We start from the raw sequence: 15,764 nt of genomic DNA, 5'->3' as shown, positions 1-15,764 counted from the left end.
TCTGGATTCAACTGACCCAACTGAGGGATGCTCCTCACATCCTACTGTGATTTTGCTGGGGTGGCTTGTGTGTCTGAGATCTGCACAATCGATTGTACCTCAATAAATGAGTATCCCATATCCATGGAAGTTAAACTGAGGGAATAAGAGAAGGCATTGTATCCACGGACAGAGACTGAACTGGGGCTAATCCCTCATGTGATGGAGGAAAAGGAAACTTCCTAGGGAGAAATTTGTATCTGGAATAAAGCCCTCTCTGATGCTGTGCTTTTTCTCCTGACTTCTTTCCATTTTACTCCTGTTTCTAGAACACTAGAGAATCCCCAGGAATTACCTGATGGTCCAATGGTAGAGCTTCATGCTCTCTCTGCTGAGCAACCCGGATTCAATCCTTGGTTAGGAAACTAAGGTCCCACAAGCCACATGGAGCGGCCACAAGGGAAAAAGAAAAAAGAATCCCCTTACTCTCTCTTCTCCATTGTTCTACCGACACATCTCCAACATCACACAAGACCCCATGAGACTCTGTATTGCTTTTACACAAATGATTTTCTGAACAGACCAGCAAGGAAGCTCTATAAATGAGCTTCCCTCAGATAAACAGAGTACCATCCTCATTGTCCATTTCTGCTCTTAGTGCACTTTCCTGCCCTAAGAAGCTCACAAAAGAGAAAACTTGTATCAGGCCCATAAAGACTTCCTCCCATGTGGGGCATGTGCCCCATATGCTTCATCTATGGTGGACAATGAAAGTGCATGTGGTCCTTCTAGAGAATGAACCATGAATTTAAATATTTTCACTTCCTTCCCATAGGAAGCAAGTAATTGTCATTCATATCCCTGACACTAGAGATTAATCATTTATCTTTTTTTCTCCAAATTTAGCAAGTTAGCAGCTATCGCCTGGTTGTGAGCGGTGCAGACAGAGATGGAGAAGGACTATCATCTCAGTGTGAATGTAGCATTAAAGTGAAAGATGTCAATGATAATTTCCCAACATTCAGAGAATCACAGGTGTGCCTTTTTTTCCTTGAAAAATAATTACTTAAAACATTATTATAAAACAATTATATATATATGTTTATATATATATATTATGTTATACCCTACCACCATAATTCGGGATTTGCTGGCTTGCTGGCTTTTAGTTACATACTCTGCACTTTTCTTTTAAAATAAGCTATGGTAAAAGATAAGAATTCAGGGGCCAGCAAAGAGCCAATACATAATTTGGGAATTAATGACTAATGCCATTCAGAATGAATATAATTCTTTTAGATAAAACCTGACATTGAAACTTAAATTCTGCTTTTTTTTAGTATTTAGCAAGTATTGAAGAAAACACTTTAAGTTCTGAGTTGCTTCGAATTCAAGTAATCGATTTGGACGAAGAGTTCACTGATAATTGGCTTGCAGACTTCTTCTTTACCTCTGGAAATGAAGGGAATTGGTTTGAAATAGAAACTGATACCAAAACTAACGAAGGTATCCTGAAAGTAGTTAAGGTAAGGTCTGATTTCCTTTCAGTGGGAAAAACATTCTGTATTAACCAAAACTGTTACTTTATGTTAGCCGAAACTGTCATAAATAAACCTTATTCACTTACAAATAATATCACGTCTCTACATAAAATATAAAACACACACAAAAGTAGACAGAATTTTGAAAACACAGCCCCATTTCCTAAGGAGACTTTTCTTAACATGTTGATTTATTTCCTTCCAAACTATCATCCTTTCTACAGAAACACAAACACACTAATAGATATATATGTATCAGTGTGCCTGTTTTAAGCACAAGAAAGTAAAACATTTCCTGACTTAAACTCAGGAACAGACAAGAATACATTGAATAGTGGCTTGTGCATTTGTTGACTTACTTTAAATGGATTAGCTACAGTCCTCGGAAGGGAAAAACGGCAACTTTTTCTAGAAAATGGGAATATATAAACTAAGTTTGCAAAATAAACAATTCAGTAAAACTTCCATTTAACAGACTTGGTTACAACACACCCTTCATCTGAAATAACATAAACCTATTTATGTCTGTCTATTGTATAGACTAGAAAAATATTACCACTGTTTTAGGACATTCCTTGGCATAGGACATTGGACTATATGAGCTTCTCTCTTAATTCCGTGAGTCCAGCAGAATAACAGACCCATAATATTCCCTTAACAGGGTGGCTGCTGCAATTCCAGATTGCTGGAAGCCTCATACGACTTCCTATTACTCTGCTTTTCAGAGAGTGAGCTACAGCCCTCCTCAGTTGCAAGGTTTTGTTATGGTCTGGCCCTGACCTTCCTTCTTATGGCCTGTGCTGCCGCAGGCCTTGCCTCCCTCTCTTCGAGATGCTGGCGATCCCTTCTGGGTAGACTTCCCCACCCCCACCTCCTGTGTCTACCCCCCCTTCATTCTCTGTCTACCACATTTTTCTGAAAAACAGTTTGGACCAATTCCTCTCCCTTAAAAACCTTCCTTGTTCTCACTGGCTGTGAAAATGGCCCTCAGTTAAAGACTGTCCCTTTGAATCCGCTGCAGCTTCTCCTAGCCTGTGGGAACATAGGAGTGGTTGGTCCAGTTTGTCTTCAGGGAGCTCCTCAGGGGGCTCTAATATGCAGCCAGGGTTGATGACCACCTGCTGGCCTTGGAGATGACCTTCAACCCCCTCAGAGTTGTACCCCAGGCCTCTCACTATCACCAGCTCCCTATCACCTTCTGCTAAATCTGGCATTTACTCTGCCTGAATGACTCCTCCTCACCCTGAAATGCTCACACAAAAACCTCTAGGAAGCCTTTCCTGATTTTTCTCAAGTCCAAGTCTTCAGTCGCCTTCACACAGAGACTTACCATCTCTTTGGTCACTTAGCCCTTACATTATAATGACCAGTTTGAGCATCTTTCTCTTCTTCTCCACTAGGAAACACTTGAGTCCACAAAACCAGTCACTGCCAAATTAAAACTCAAATCTAGACCTCATACCTTATTTTCAGTTATACTCCAATGTAACCAAAATGAACATTTCCTTATCCCATCACCCTTAGAAAATTTACTAGTGAATGAAAAGAGCTATCCTGGGATATCTCTGGCCTTGACTTGTGCCACTTCAATATAAGAGCCAAACAGTGAACACATAAGACCATATGAAAATGGTTCTATGGAGAGTTGGTGGGCCACCCTCTCACTGCTCTACAGAAGCCTATGTGCCAACCAAGTTTAGTAAGATAATTTGTCATTTCTGAATTTTTTTAAGTCAGGAAAGATATTACTGCACATGAATCCACTATATCCACTGCAGAGAATTCACTATTCTGTGAGTGGATGTAGCTACCATTTACAGGAATGTATTGTGGGTCGTAATTTGTTCAGTCCTTACAACAATGTGATGAGGTAAGAGTTTTTTTTTCTTTTTCACAAGTAAATAGTTGAGGATCAGAGATATTAAATATTGTGCCCTGAGTCACACAGCTATTAAGTAGCAGAACCAGGATTCAAACCAAGCAACAACAAATTTGGAATTCTTTCCACTGCATCACACAGCCTAAAGAAACTGTAAAGGTGTTTTGTTAGTCTTAAAAGAGATAACTGTGCTTCATAAGTATCAGTCACCAAACTGAGGTTTCATAAGCAAAGAATTCTGAAGGACCCTCATCAGAGCATTACAATCATCTGTGAAACCATTTTGCTGTGTAGAAATAAAGGATTCATTCATAGAAATAAAGGAGTCATTCATAGCACATAACATAGAGTTCTCTGGTCCTCTTACCTGATCATATTTTTGTGACACCTCTTTCCTTCTATTTTTATTTTTACTCTAGTCTCTAGATTATGAACAAGTACAAAGCATGCAACTTGGTATTGCCGTCAAAAACAAAGCTGAATTTCACCAATCCGTAATCTCTCAATATCAAGTCCAGTCAACCCCACTCATAATTCAAGTAATAAATGTGAGGGAAGGAATTGCATTCCGTCCTTCTTCCAAGACATTTACTGTCCGAAAAGGCATAAGTAGTCGACGGTTGATCAATTACGTCCTGGGAACCTATCAAGCCATTGATGAAGACACTGGTGAAGTTGCCTCCTTTGTCAGGTGAGAATAATTTTTTTAATATCTCGTTATTCCTTGATGAAGTTTCTTTTAATTTTTTTGAAGTATAGTTGGTTTACAATGTTGTGTTCATTTCTTATGTACAGTAAAGTGACTGAGTTATACAGATATAATCTTTTTCAGATTCTCCATTTCAGTTTATCACAGGATATTGAATATAATTCCCTGGGCTGGACAGTAGGACCTTGTTTACCTTGACTAGTTTTAATTTATAAACTATTGCAAAATAATATCTAAACTACTCTATGCCAAGAATATAAAGAGATACAATGGTGACCAACTCAAGGACCTATATAACCCAAGAAGAGATGTGCTATGAGCTAAGGTAGCATAAACATAAGTGAAAGTGGAAATGAAGAATGACAGCCTGTCTAGTGAGATCTAGAAAGTTTCATGCAAACTTTCAGTTGAGCCTTAAAAAAGTAGAATTTCACCAGAAGACCATGGTGTAGTCAGACATAGAACAGTACGTACAAAGCACGGTGCCTAAAATAATAAAACACCATGAAAAGTTGCTGCTATAGTATAAAGAACAAGGACACAGTTATTTTACTGAGCAGAGCAGAAAATTTAAAAACCAGGCTAACATATTCTTAAGGCTTATGAAATACTCCTTGTCTAGGCTAGTATGTTAATTTTCTGCTGCTTTTTAGAAAGCATATTTCAGAGTCTTATGAAAATACATTAAATATAAGTCATTTTCATTAAATAGGTAACATTCCATGTTTGGAAAAAAACTTACTGTTTTCTGTTACAAAACAGATATGTCTTGGGACGTAATGATGGTGGTTTGCTAATGATTGATTCAAAAACTGCTGAAATCAAATTGGTCAAAAACATTGATCAAGACGTTACTTTCATAGTTAACAAGACCATCACAGCTGAAGTTCTGGCCATAGATGGTAAGAAAAAAATATTATTCCAATTAGCATTTTTTTATGAATAGATGCTTTTGATTACTAACATATTACCTTTATCACTGCATGCATATGTGCTAAGTCACTTCAGTCATGTCCAACTCTTTGCAACCCCATGAACTGTAGCCCACCAGGCTCCTTTGTCCATGAAATTTCCCAGGCAAGAATCCTGGAGTGAGTTGCCATTTCCTTCTCCAAGGGATCTTCCTGACCCAGGGATCAAACCTGCATCTCCTGCATCGCAGGCAGATTCCTTACCACTGAGACACCAGGGAAGAATCTTTATCACTAGATAAAGTTGATTACCTTAGGGGCCTTGGGTCTTAAGTCTGAGGTGGCTAAATCTAGGCGACGACTGAGCATCCTAGCTTTTCACTGGAGTTCATTGGACCAGTGAATTCTGGGTTTAGTCCTACTATTTGCTGTGGTTGGCGCAAGAATTTCTTGATTTGAGAATGTGAACAAAGATTGATACAGAAAGCCTATCAGGGAAGTTCAGCTCAAATGTGAGGTGCCTTTGTGAGTTACTTACACACAGAGTGAGTTACTTACAGAGACTTATATGCTTATATCCTAGAACAGGAAAAATCTGCTGAAAAATCTTCTAAATGAAGCACCTGGTCAAAGCACATTGACTATGTGCTTCCCTAAGTGTAAAATTAATTTATACTCAAGGCAATTTCAGCAAACATAAAAATAAAATAAAAAATCATATTATCTGGAAAAACAGAAAAAAGCACTAAGGGAAACAACAGAAGTAATTTTTAATCCCACCACTGAGAGATCTTATATCTTGGGTAATAAAAATAAATCATAGTTTATTCCAAATACTTTGGTTCAAGCTTTAAAAGCAGAAATCTTCCACACAGTCTGGGCTCTTGCACTAGAATATATTTAAGAAAACTATGATTTTTATGTTGATTTCATTCATAATCAGTGGCTTTATCACCTTAAAGGTCTTGGTTCCAATCACATTGAATAGCTGACGCTACTAATTAAGGTGGCTCAGAGGTAAAGAACCCACCTGCTAATGCAGGATTCCATCTGTGGGTCGGGAAGATCCCCAGGAGAAGGAAATGACCCACTCCAGTATTCTTGCCTGGAGAATCCCATAGACAGAGGAGACTGGCAGGCTACAGTCCATGGGGCTGTAAAGAGTCAGACATGACTTAGTGACTGAACAACAACAAGCTAATTAAACTAATTAAAGACAGCAGCCAAGCTGATAATTAGATTTCCTTTTAACCGGGTACAGAAATTGGGTGACATCTTTTTATTTGTAGGAATAACAGACACAATTTCATGAGTACACACACCAATCTGGTGCACGTGAGATCATTTTTTTCTAATATTTATTTATTTATTCCTGGTTGCACTGGGTCTTCTTTGCTGTGTTCAGGCTTTCTCGAGTTGCAGCAAGCAGGGCCACTCTCTAGTTGTGGTGCACGGGATTTTCATTGTGGCGGCTTCCCTCGTTGCGGAGCACAGGCTCTCAGCTTCAGTAGCTGCAGCATGTGGGCTCAGCAGTTGCAACTCACAGGCACTAGAGCACAGGCTTTGTAGTTGAGGTGCACGAGCTTAGTTACTCCACAGCATGTGGTGTCTTCCTGGACCAGTGATCAAACCCATGTCCCCTGTGCTGGCAGGTGGATCCTTATGCACTGTGCCACCAGAGAAGTCCATGCATGTGAGAGACATTTCAAGGGCTTATTTATTTGTTTCTTTATTTTGCACAACTTGCTCTGTATAGTTCTCTAACTCTAAAATGTTATTCTTACAGAAAACACCCATAAAACTTCTACAGGCACCATATATGTCCTAGTACCTGACTTTAATGAAAATTGTCCAACAATTGCCCTGGAAAAGGAAGCAGTCTGTAGTTCGTCACCTTCCGTGGTTGTCAGAGCTTCACTACTGGAAAGGGATAAATATGCTGGCCCCTATGAATTTTCAGTCGAAGACCAAAGCGTAAAACTTGCAGTTGTATGGAGTATCTCAGGAAGAGATGGTGAGTAATTGTAAAGCTGTTTCTACAAATGAAAACTGCTGCTTCTTTATATTTCCAGAAGGTTAAGAGGGAGTCCATTTGGGAGCAAGTCCGTTCCAAGAGTAATTTTAAAAATTCTTTGCAATGAAGATGATGTCCTATCCTCATGAATCTCCTCTGTCTTCAGAAAAGGAACAACATAAGATATTCAGTTCAGTTCAGTCGCTCAGTCGTGTCCAACTCTTTGCGACCCCATGAATTGCAGCATGCCAGGCCTCCCTGTCCCTCACCAACTCCCGGAGTTCACTCAGACTCATGTCCAATTTTAAAAATTCTTTGCAATGAAGATGATGTCCTATCCTCATGAATTTCCTCTGTCTTCAGAAAAGGAACAATATAAGATATTAGCACTATTTAAAATTTTCTGTTTTTCTCATGTGGACTCTAACTATTGGATATTTTATATTTTCAATTTTTTATCTGTATCTCCTCAGTATACCAAAATAAATAAATAATGAAAAGATTACAGTCAGGCACCTATTTTACTGCTGAGCTGTTTAGATTTCTAAATACATAAACTTTTCCTAACTGGCCAGCCTGTCAGCAGACTGGAGGGGTCAGCCTGCTCACGGTTGTCCCTAGTCTGTCACTAGTTAGGAATTTTGAAAGCATGGTAGGCTGAAGTTCTCAAACTCATAAGCCAATGGGCAAGAGTTAATCCATCCGTACTTTTCTCCTAACTTTTATAATGCTAATTTCACATTTCCTATGTTTTCCAGGAGTCTCATAGAAAAAGCCATTAGACATAATAAGAATCTTCTCTCTTTTTAGATTTCATAGTGACCAGCAGGGCTTCCCAGGTGGCTCAGTGGTAAAGAACCTGCCTGCCAAGCAGGAGACACAGGTTCAATCCCTGGGTCGGGAAGATCCCCTGGAGAAGTAAATGGTAACCTACTCCAGTATTCTTGCTTGGGAAATCCCATGAACTGTAGGCTGCCAGGCTCCTCTGTTGCAAAAGAGTGGGACATGACTTAGTGACTAAAAAACAACAAAAGTAACTATCGGGCCACTTCAAGTCCTTTGTAAATGACCTCATCTATCGCTTGCTCTTTTCTGAAATAATGTATACCCAACTGAACCCCAACAACCCTCATAACTGCTCCAGTCTCACCCTACTTATTTGTGACAGTGATGTGTCAACTGTGGCCCTATTCACCCAAAACAACAAGTAGTTTTAAGAGCCAGAGACACCTTGTCCTACTGCTGATGTGTTTGATGGTTCCCCTACAGCTACATCCGCACTCCTCACAGCCCCACAGCCAGTCTCTCCCGGAGTGTACAGAATCTCCATCGTGGTCACGGACAGTGAGGGGAGGCGGTGCGAGGCACCAGAGAGCTTGACCCTGGAAGTCTGCCAATGTGACTACAGGGACATCTGTCAAAGACCGCATCCACCCACCACCACTAATCCCATAATTGGAGAGGGCTCTGGGAGGATGGGGGCCGCCGCCATCGGCCTGCTATTCCTCGGCCTTTTGCTGCTACTGTGTGAGTATGCCAGGGGTATGGTAGCATGTGCATGGACAAAGCATCTCTGCAGCTGTTTTAGAGGCAGAGCTCACAGGGTGAGGTGGGGGCAGGGGGTGTGCTGACATCTTCAGGAAGACCCAGAAATGTTTAAAGTTAACACGTGACTTGCCAACAATCTATATTTATAATACAGCAGAGCAGGTCGTGTATGTTAGACATATAGAAACCAGCACCAGAGAATCAAAGAAAGGCGAAAAGAAAGCATGGACAGTCTACACACTGCCTGTAATGTTCACGGTCAAAATAATGACTTTATCCAGGATCACAGTACTTTCTAAAATGTCTTTTCCCTCTACAAGTCTCATGAAATTCTAAAATACAATAGAGTCCTGACCAAAAAAATTTAGGAAAAATTCTAAGATAGCATAAGCTTTGAGCTTTACAATGCACATAAATATATCGCACTCTGAGAAGTTGTTGCTTAATCCAGAATTTCCTCAAAACAGCTTTTCACCTGAAAATACACTCCTTTAAGGCTCAAACTTAATATGATGAAGTTTACTGAACACATTAAGGGAATTTACACACACATATTTTTTTCTCTTTCTTTTTTATATTTTTGAATTATGAAAGTATGATAACACATTTACAGGAGAGAGTTAGAGAATACAAAGTTATTTGTATAGTTATAGTTCCACTACATATGACAATTATTTTTTGAGTAGGTAAATTTAGATTTTTAGAGTTGCAATATCAAACTCTGAAAAACTAACAGAATGTACAGAAATGTAGAAGGATAGAGTAGACCTGAAAAGTACTATGAACCAATTCAACATAATTAAGATTTATACAATTTTCACACAATAGTAGGATACAACAAATTCTATTCAAGTTCCCATAGACTATGAACTAGGAGACACTGGACCATACCCAGGGATATAAGACAAGTTCCATTCCAAGAGGGAGAGTTGCTGAGAATATCTGAATAAAAGAGCGACATGATCTTATTTGTATTTTAGATAGATAACACTGACAGCAGTGTGTACTGCAAATTAAAAAGGGAAGAAGAGTTAGGAGGTTATTGTAATATTATAACTCACATGGGATGATGAAGGCCAGGTTTTGCGCCACGGCATAAGACTGGAAAGGAACGAATAGGTATGGGAGGCACAGTTGGAATAAATGTAGAAGATCTGGAGACTAATGGAGAGAATGAATGGATGAGAAGTCCAGATGAACCACTGAATTCAGTTGCTACTGAAACCATTAAATGAAATTGAAAATATCAGACGAAGTGCAGATAAGTAGGGTGGCAATCATAAATCTGATTTTGAAATGTTGAATTTTGAGGTACAGATATATCCTCTAGACTACTATGCACTTGGGATTATGGCTCAGGATGGCAGTCAGAGGAAATATACTGTGATATTCCCACAGTCATATTTACTTCATGTGATCCTACCATTTGCAAAAGATCATATCTTGAATTTTGTGGACAGAACATACACATGTTTCTGTGGAAACACAGTCAACACTTTGAAAAACTTTCCCTGGATGCGTATATAAAAATCGAATACATATTGTACATACAATGATCAACAAGACTTCTAAAATACTGTTATACTCATCTAAAAATACTGACCATACATATATATATTCATCACTTTTCAAAACAAATTTGCCCACTTAAACTATTCAACCCTTCCCATACATTTAATTAAGTCATAGAATTGAGGATGGCAATAAAGCCTTTAGAGGTATCACTTATATGAACATTATGTTAAATTCTGAGAAAATGTGCTTTGTCCAACTTATTTTATTTTATATACTTGGCCTAATTTTTTCACCATATATTTACATATATATATATATATGTAACTGACCTAATTTGTGTAACTGATGTAGCTCATTCAAACAATACTAGGGAGTCCTCTCATGGCACTCAATACCATCCTTTATCTCCATTAACTCATAATCCTCACAACAATCTATGATACTATATATCCTCCCATTCTTCGGATAGTTAATGGAGGCAAGAAAAGATGATGTAATTTGTCCAGCTGGTGAATGGTGAAGCCAAAATTCAAACCCTAGAAGACTGACTCCAAAGCCTATATACTCTTAAACCCCTCACTAAGCTTCCAGTAAGTAAAAGAATTCAAACTAGGATTTAGTGCTTTCCTTCTGCAGGGCAGGACTTCCCTCATAGCTCAGTCAGTAAAGAATCTGCCTGCAATGCGGGAGAACCAGGTTAGATTCTTGGGTCGGGAAGATCCTCTAGAGAAGGAAATGGCAAACCACTCCAGTATACTCGCCTGGAGAATCCCATGGACAGAGGAGCCTAGCAGGCTACAGTCCATGGGATCGCAAGAATCAGACACAAACTCAGTCGGACACAAACATCCAGCACGCAGGGCAGAGGTGGAGGTGGGGTCATCGACCACCCAGCCTGGGAAGTGTTTCATTTCTCTCTTGGCCTATTAGCCTGCTGCTGCTGTGTCGCTTCAGTCGTGTCCGACTCTAAATGATGTTAATCTTATTGCCAAGATGTGACCTATCTGCACAGAAAGAATGATAATTACCCAGGCAGGAAGGCCCCTCCAAGCTAAGGATTCCTAAGTCACCATTAAGAGTGTAAAGACATTAGATCATCACTTGCAGAGGGAGTTTGTAGGTTAATTGCTATTCTATAAAGAGATGTTTAGAGACCAGATTACCATATCATTATAATGCCCACCTAAAATCTTGACTATTCAGGTGTGTATTCACCCCACATCATATACTGAGCTTCAATATGTACAAATAAAAGCAATAATAATAAGAATATATTATAGAAAATAATTGAGGAAATGAATGACCACTATTATCATTCATCAAACAGTGCCTCTTTTAAGAAAATATACAGGTCGCAAGAATAATCTGATCTGTCTCCTTCAGTTTCATAATTATGTGAAATTTTAGTACGCTTAGTTTATCAAATTTTACCTTGTAGAAATTAATTTTGCTTTCTATTAGATTTTCCATAAGCATTAAAGATACTGTATTTCTTTGTAATGTTTCCAACAATTGCCCTGTCAAGTCATTTCCAAGTGATTCAAATCTTCTGCTACTTTGTTTTCCTTCATACTAGTGGCTCTCCTCCTGCTGCTGACCTGTGACTGTGGGGCAGGTCCTATTGGGGGAGTGACCGGTGGCTTTGTCCCAGTGCCGGATGGTTCAGAAGGAACAATTCACCCGTGGGGAATTGAAGGAGCCCAACCTGAAGACAAGGTGAAGATCCACTTTGTAAAACATTTACTTCACTCAAACAGAGCAAACTTAAATTTACATACTAGATAGAAAGGGGGGGTAATGGGGTATAAAAAATAAGACTCCTGACCATCAAGGACCTATGAGAGTGCTGAAATGAATGGAGCCTTTTAGGATCTTAGCTCTTCAGATGTCACATCATAAAAACGGTTACTCCTGCAAGAATTTGGAATTCTTGTAATGTCTCCATTTAAAAGGGAGTGTATTTCACTTATATTGGTGAAATCTGGTTAATTTTTAAATATATTTTTTGCATATTGCTTGTAGGAAATCACAAATATCTGTGTGCCACCTGTAACTGCCAATGGAGTTGATTTCATGGAAAATTCTGGTAAGTGAACATCGAATTTATTTTTGAAAGGAACAATGGGTTAAATAAGAAATATTAAAAACTAAGAAATGTTCTAAATTCTCTCCTTAATAATTTGTGCACACACTGAGATATTACCACTGAAACAGGGTTTCAGTGAATCGGTTTACTGTTAGTATAGAAGTCAATTTTGTGACCTAGTTCTGACTTCAGTAAGTTCATTTGTCTACTGATGTCACTATTTTTACTAGCAGAAGATTTGTTATATTTCTCCAAACTTCGGTAAACTGAAGTATAGCTCTCTGATAGTTGATTACTAATTTTTTAATAAGTTAAGAATTTTACATATATAGAAAAATGTAAAGGAGAATATAAAACACACTATGTACCCACCATCCAACTCTGCCTGTTAACACTGGTAATATTTGCAGTTAAAGTGTCATGTGGGCACATCCTAGATCTTGTTGCCCTTCTTTCTTCCCCAGAACAGGAACCTGATTTCAATTCAATAACCAATTCTTGTATTTAATCATGGGTTTCCCTAGTGGCTCAGTGGTAAAGAATCTGCTTGCCAGTGCAGGAGATGGGGGTTCAATCCCTGGGTCAGGAAGATCCCCTGGAGTAGGAAATGGCAACGCACTCAGTATTCTTGCCTGGAAAATCCTATGGACAGAGGAGCCTGGTAGGCTACAGTCCATGGGATCACAAAAGAACTGGACACGACTGAGCAAACTGCAGCCATGAAATTAAAAGATGCTTACTCCTTGGAAGAAAAGTTATGACCAACCTAGATAGCATATTCAAAAGCAGAGACATTACTTTGCTAACAAAGGTTCGTCTAGTCAAGGCTATGGTTTTTCCTGTGGTCATGTATGGATGTGAGAGTTGGACTCTGAAGAAGGCTGAGCGCCGAAGAATTGATGCCTTTGAACTGTGGTGTTGGAGAAGACTCTTGAGAGTCCCTTGGACTGCAAGGAGATCCAACCAGTCCATTCTGAAGGAGATCAGCCCTGGGATTTCTTTGGAAGGAATGATGCCGAAGCTGAAACTCCAGTACTTTGGCCACCTCATGCGAAGAGTTGACTCATTGGAAAAGACTCTGATGCTGGGAGGGATTGGGGGCAGGAGGAGAAAGGAACGACAGAGGATGAGATGGCTGGATGGCATCACTGACTCGATGGACATGAGTCTGGGTGAGCTCTGGGAGTTGGTGATGGACAGGGAGGCCTGGCGTGCTGCGATTCATGGGGTCACAAAGAGTCGGACTCGACTGAGCGACTGAACTGAACTGAACTGAACTGAGCAACTAAACAACAACAATATTTAATCATAATGGGACAAGGATCGCTTGTGTTGTCATATAAGTGAAATTATTTATTTCTTTAGCTTACCAAACGACTATTTCATTCATCTTATCTCAGTGCCACACTAAGGTGTAAACTAGAACAAGAAGCATGCTAAGTTGCTTCAGTCGAACCCAAATCCCCTATGTCTCCTGCATTAGCAGGCACATTCTTTATCACTAGCGCTACCTGGGAAGCCTATAGAACAATAAGATCTAATGCCTAATATTCAAATTTTTCTTAATTCCATGCTTAGCAATAGATTGTTTTTAAATGTCCAGCCTGAAAAATCTACATAAGATCGCCCCCAAAATGTAACTATCTGTCTTTATCAGCTACCTTAATCCTTATTTGCTTCTCCCATTACATCACAAAAACAATATTTTGAATTCTCTAGGAAAAAGAGCTTTCCATGAAAATGCAGTGTAAAGGTAATAGGCAGAATAGTCACAGCTCATTAAATTTTCATTAGGCACTAAGACACCTAATTAGCATTGGCTAATTTGCATGATTACATTATGTATGTTTCCTCTTTGGTTTCCATATTGAGCCAATATGACAGCTAAATTACAACTTCTTTTTTCCTGAAAACAAGCATCACATTAGAAGCTTTCCATGGCTGTGCGCTGAATATTTCATTTATACTTTTCCATTTCTGGCTGTTGTCACTGAAAATCTATTTTATTTTTTTAATCAGTATGGTTTCAGAAACAATACCTCTCTGAAAACAACACCCTCTGTTACTCCCTCACCTCCTCTGTTCCTCTCACATTACAGACTGTGGGGTGTTCTTCTCACTTTGAGTCATGAAGTGAGTCATAAAATCGTATTTTCTCCCACATGCTGGCTTTATTTGGCAGGAGCTCTTGGATATCAAAGATCAGTAAAAACCAAAACAAAACAAATCGCAGCATGAGATGTTACAGCACTTTCTCCCTGTTTTTAGAAGTCTGTACAAACACATATGCTGGAGGGACGGTGGTAGAAGGAGCTTCGGGAATGGAACTGACCACCAATCTTGGAGCAGCTGCAGGATCTGGGGGTGCCACGGGGTTCGGAGCAACCGCTGGTCTGAGCAACTTTTCCGTGGGACAGTCCGGGACGATGAGAACAAGGCATTCCACGGGAGGAACCAACAAGGACTTTGGGGAAGGGGCAATCAACATGAAATTCCTGGACTCCTACTTTTCTCAGGTAATCTGGTGGAAAACTCTGTGGCTTTGTTATCTTGTTTACATTAGAGATCTTTCTACTTGAGTGAACTTCGGTTTTACATTTCGGTTCTTTTGTAGCTTGGTATAAGACAAGAAAAAAGAGGTAAAGGCTCCTTGTTAAAATAACAAGGATAACCTAAGGTAGCTGCCAAAATCCAGCTACTGGTCAAAAGAAAGGGATGGGTAGACACAAAATGAGAGAATATGGCAGCTCATTCCTCCCACTGAGATAACAACAGAAAGCAAAACCCTCTGCTTTTCAGATCAGCGGCATCCTCTTTAGACATACAAAGCAGTTATTTCTCATTTCCTGTACCATGAAGTATGTCAGAATACATCGGCATACATTTTTCCGAGAGGGTTATAGTATTCTTCACATTGTCAAGGAGTCCATGTTCAAAAATGCTGAAGAAACTTTAATGACCCAAACATAAAAGGGGAAACAAGGGATGTGGTCCAAAATGAGGCGAGGTGTCAGGAAGCAGAGAATCTACAAAGGGACAGGGGTGAAGGGCAGAGAGGACGCTGGGAGGCAGGTAGCTTGCCTCCTGGTTGGTGCATCAATAGAATGGATCTCACCTAAACTCTGCTATCAGAGCTGTAAGTGATGGCGTTTGTCCTCGTGGCCAAGCAGATGAAGGCTGACACAGTGTTTGAGGACAGACTGATAGGAAGGATCAGATTCCCAGTTAGGGGTCAGAGTCTCCCAAGGGTTAGAGTGTCTTGGCCAAGGCCCCTGGCTGGTGAGAGCTGCCTCAGATGGTGAGGAAGCCTGCACCCTGCCCCACACAATGACCTGCAGTAACCCAAACACACACAGGGACCCTCACAGATGGCCCAGCAAATAACCTCCAGGCTCCACACACATTTGCTCTGTATGGCTAAGTCTGTGTCAATGCAAGTCTTAAAACTCAAGAGTTCAAATATGAGCCTACAACAGACTCAAGTTTGAAGGAATGTCAATTGCATCATTCTCCAAACACAGATAACTTCTGTAACAAGACTGCTAATATGGAGTATGCCCTTACTTCTTTTGTTGTTGTTGC

At 39.8% G+C, this 15,764-nt stretch overlaps 1 protein-coding gene, 1 long non-coding RNA gene and 1 other non-coding gene across 3 annotated transcripts in view; 2 read left to right on the top strand and 1 right to left on the bottom strand.

The window, feature by feature from the left end:
* The window catches only part of LOC129635849 (uncharacterized), a 33,295-nt gene that overhangs the window by 6,214 nt on the left and 11,317 nt on the right, over positions 1-15,764 (bottom strand). The gene's annotated exons all lie outside the window — the stretch shown is intronic.
* The window catches only part of DSG3 (desmoglein 3), a 30,953-nt gene that overhangs the window by 13,955 nt on the left and 1,234 nt on the right, over positions 1-15,764 (top strand). Inside the window, exons 7-15 of the mRNA XM_055559052.1 lie at positions 886-1,014; positions 1,320-1,505; positions 3,819-4,090; positions 4,871-5,010; positions 6,806-7,033; positions 8,303-8,560; positions 11,673-11,812; positions 12,119-12,182; positions 14,451-14,698. Of these exons, the coding sequence (XP_055415027.1) occupies positions 886-1,014; positions 1,320-1,505; positions 3,819-4,090; positions 4,871-5,010; positions 6,806-7,033; positions 8,303-8,560; positions 11,673-11,812; positions 12,119-12,182; positions 14,451-14,698 (1,665 nt within the window). The remainder of the gene's footprint in view (positions 1-885; positions 1,015-1,319; positions 1,506-3,818; positions 4,091-4,870; positions 5,011-6,805; positions 7,034-8,302; positions 8,561-11,672; positions 11,813-12,118; positions 12,183-14,450; positions 14,699-15,764) is intronic.
* Positions 7,867-7,937, top strand: TRNAG-GCC (transfer RNA glycine (anticodon GCC)). Its single transcript has one exon. It is a non-coding gene; the product is annotated as a tRNA-Gly (tRNA).

Source organism: Bubalus kerabau, chromosome 21 (assembly GCF_029407905.1).
Source record: "Bubalus kerabau isolate K-KA32 ecotype Philippines breed swamp buffalo chromosome 21, PCC_UOA_SB_1v2, whole genome shotgun sequence".
Taxonomy (NCBI): Eukaryota; Metazoa; Chordata; class Mammalia; order Artiodactyla; family Bovidae; genus Bubalus; species Bubalus kerabau.
The sequence above is the reverse complement of the archived record's forward strand: the minus strand, read 5'-3'. Positions and strand labels throughout refer to the sequence as shown.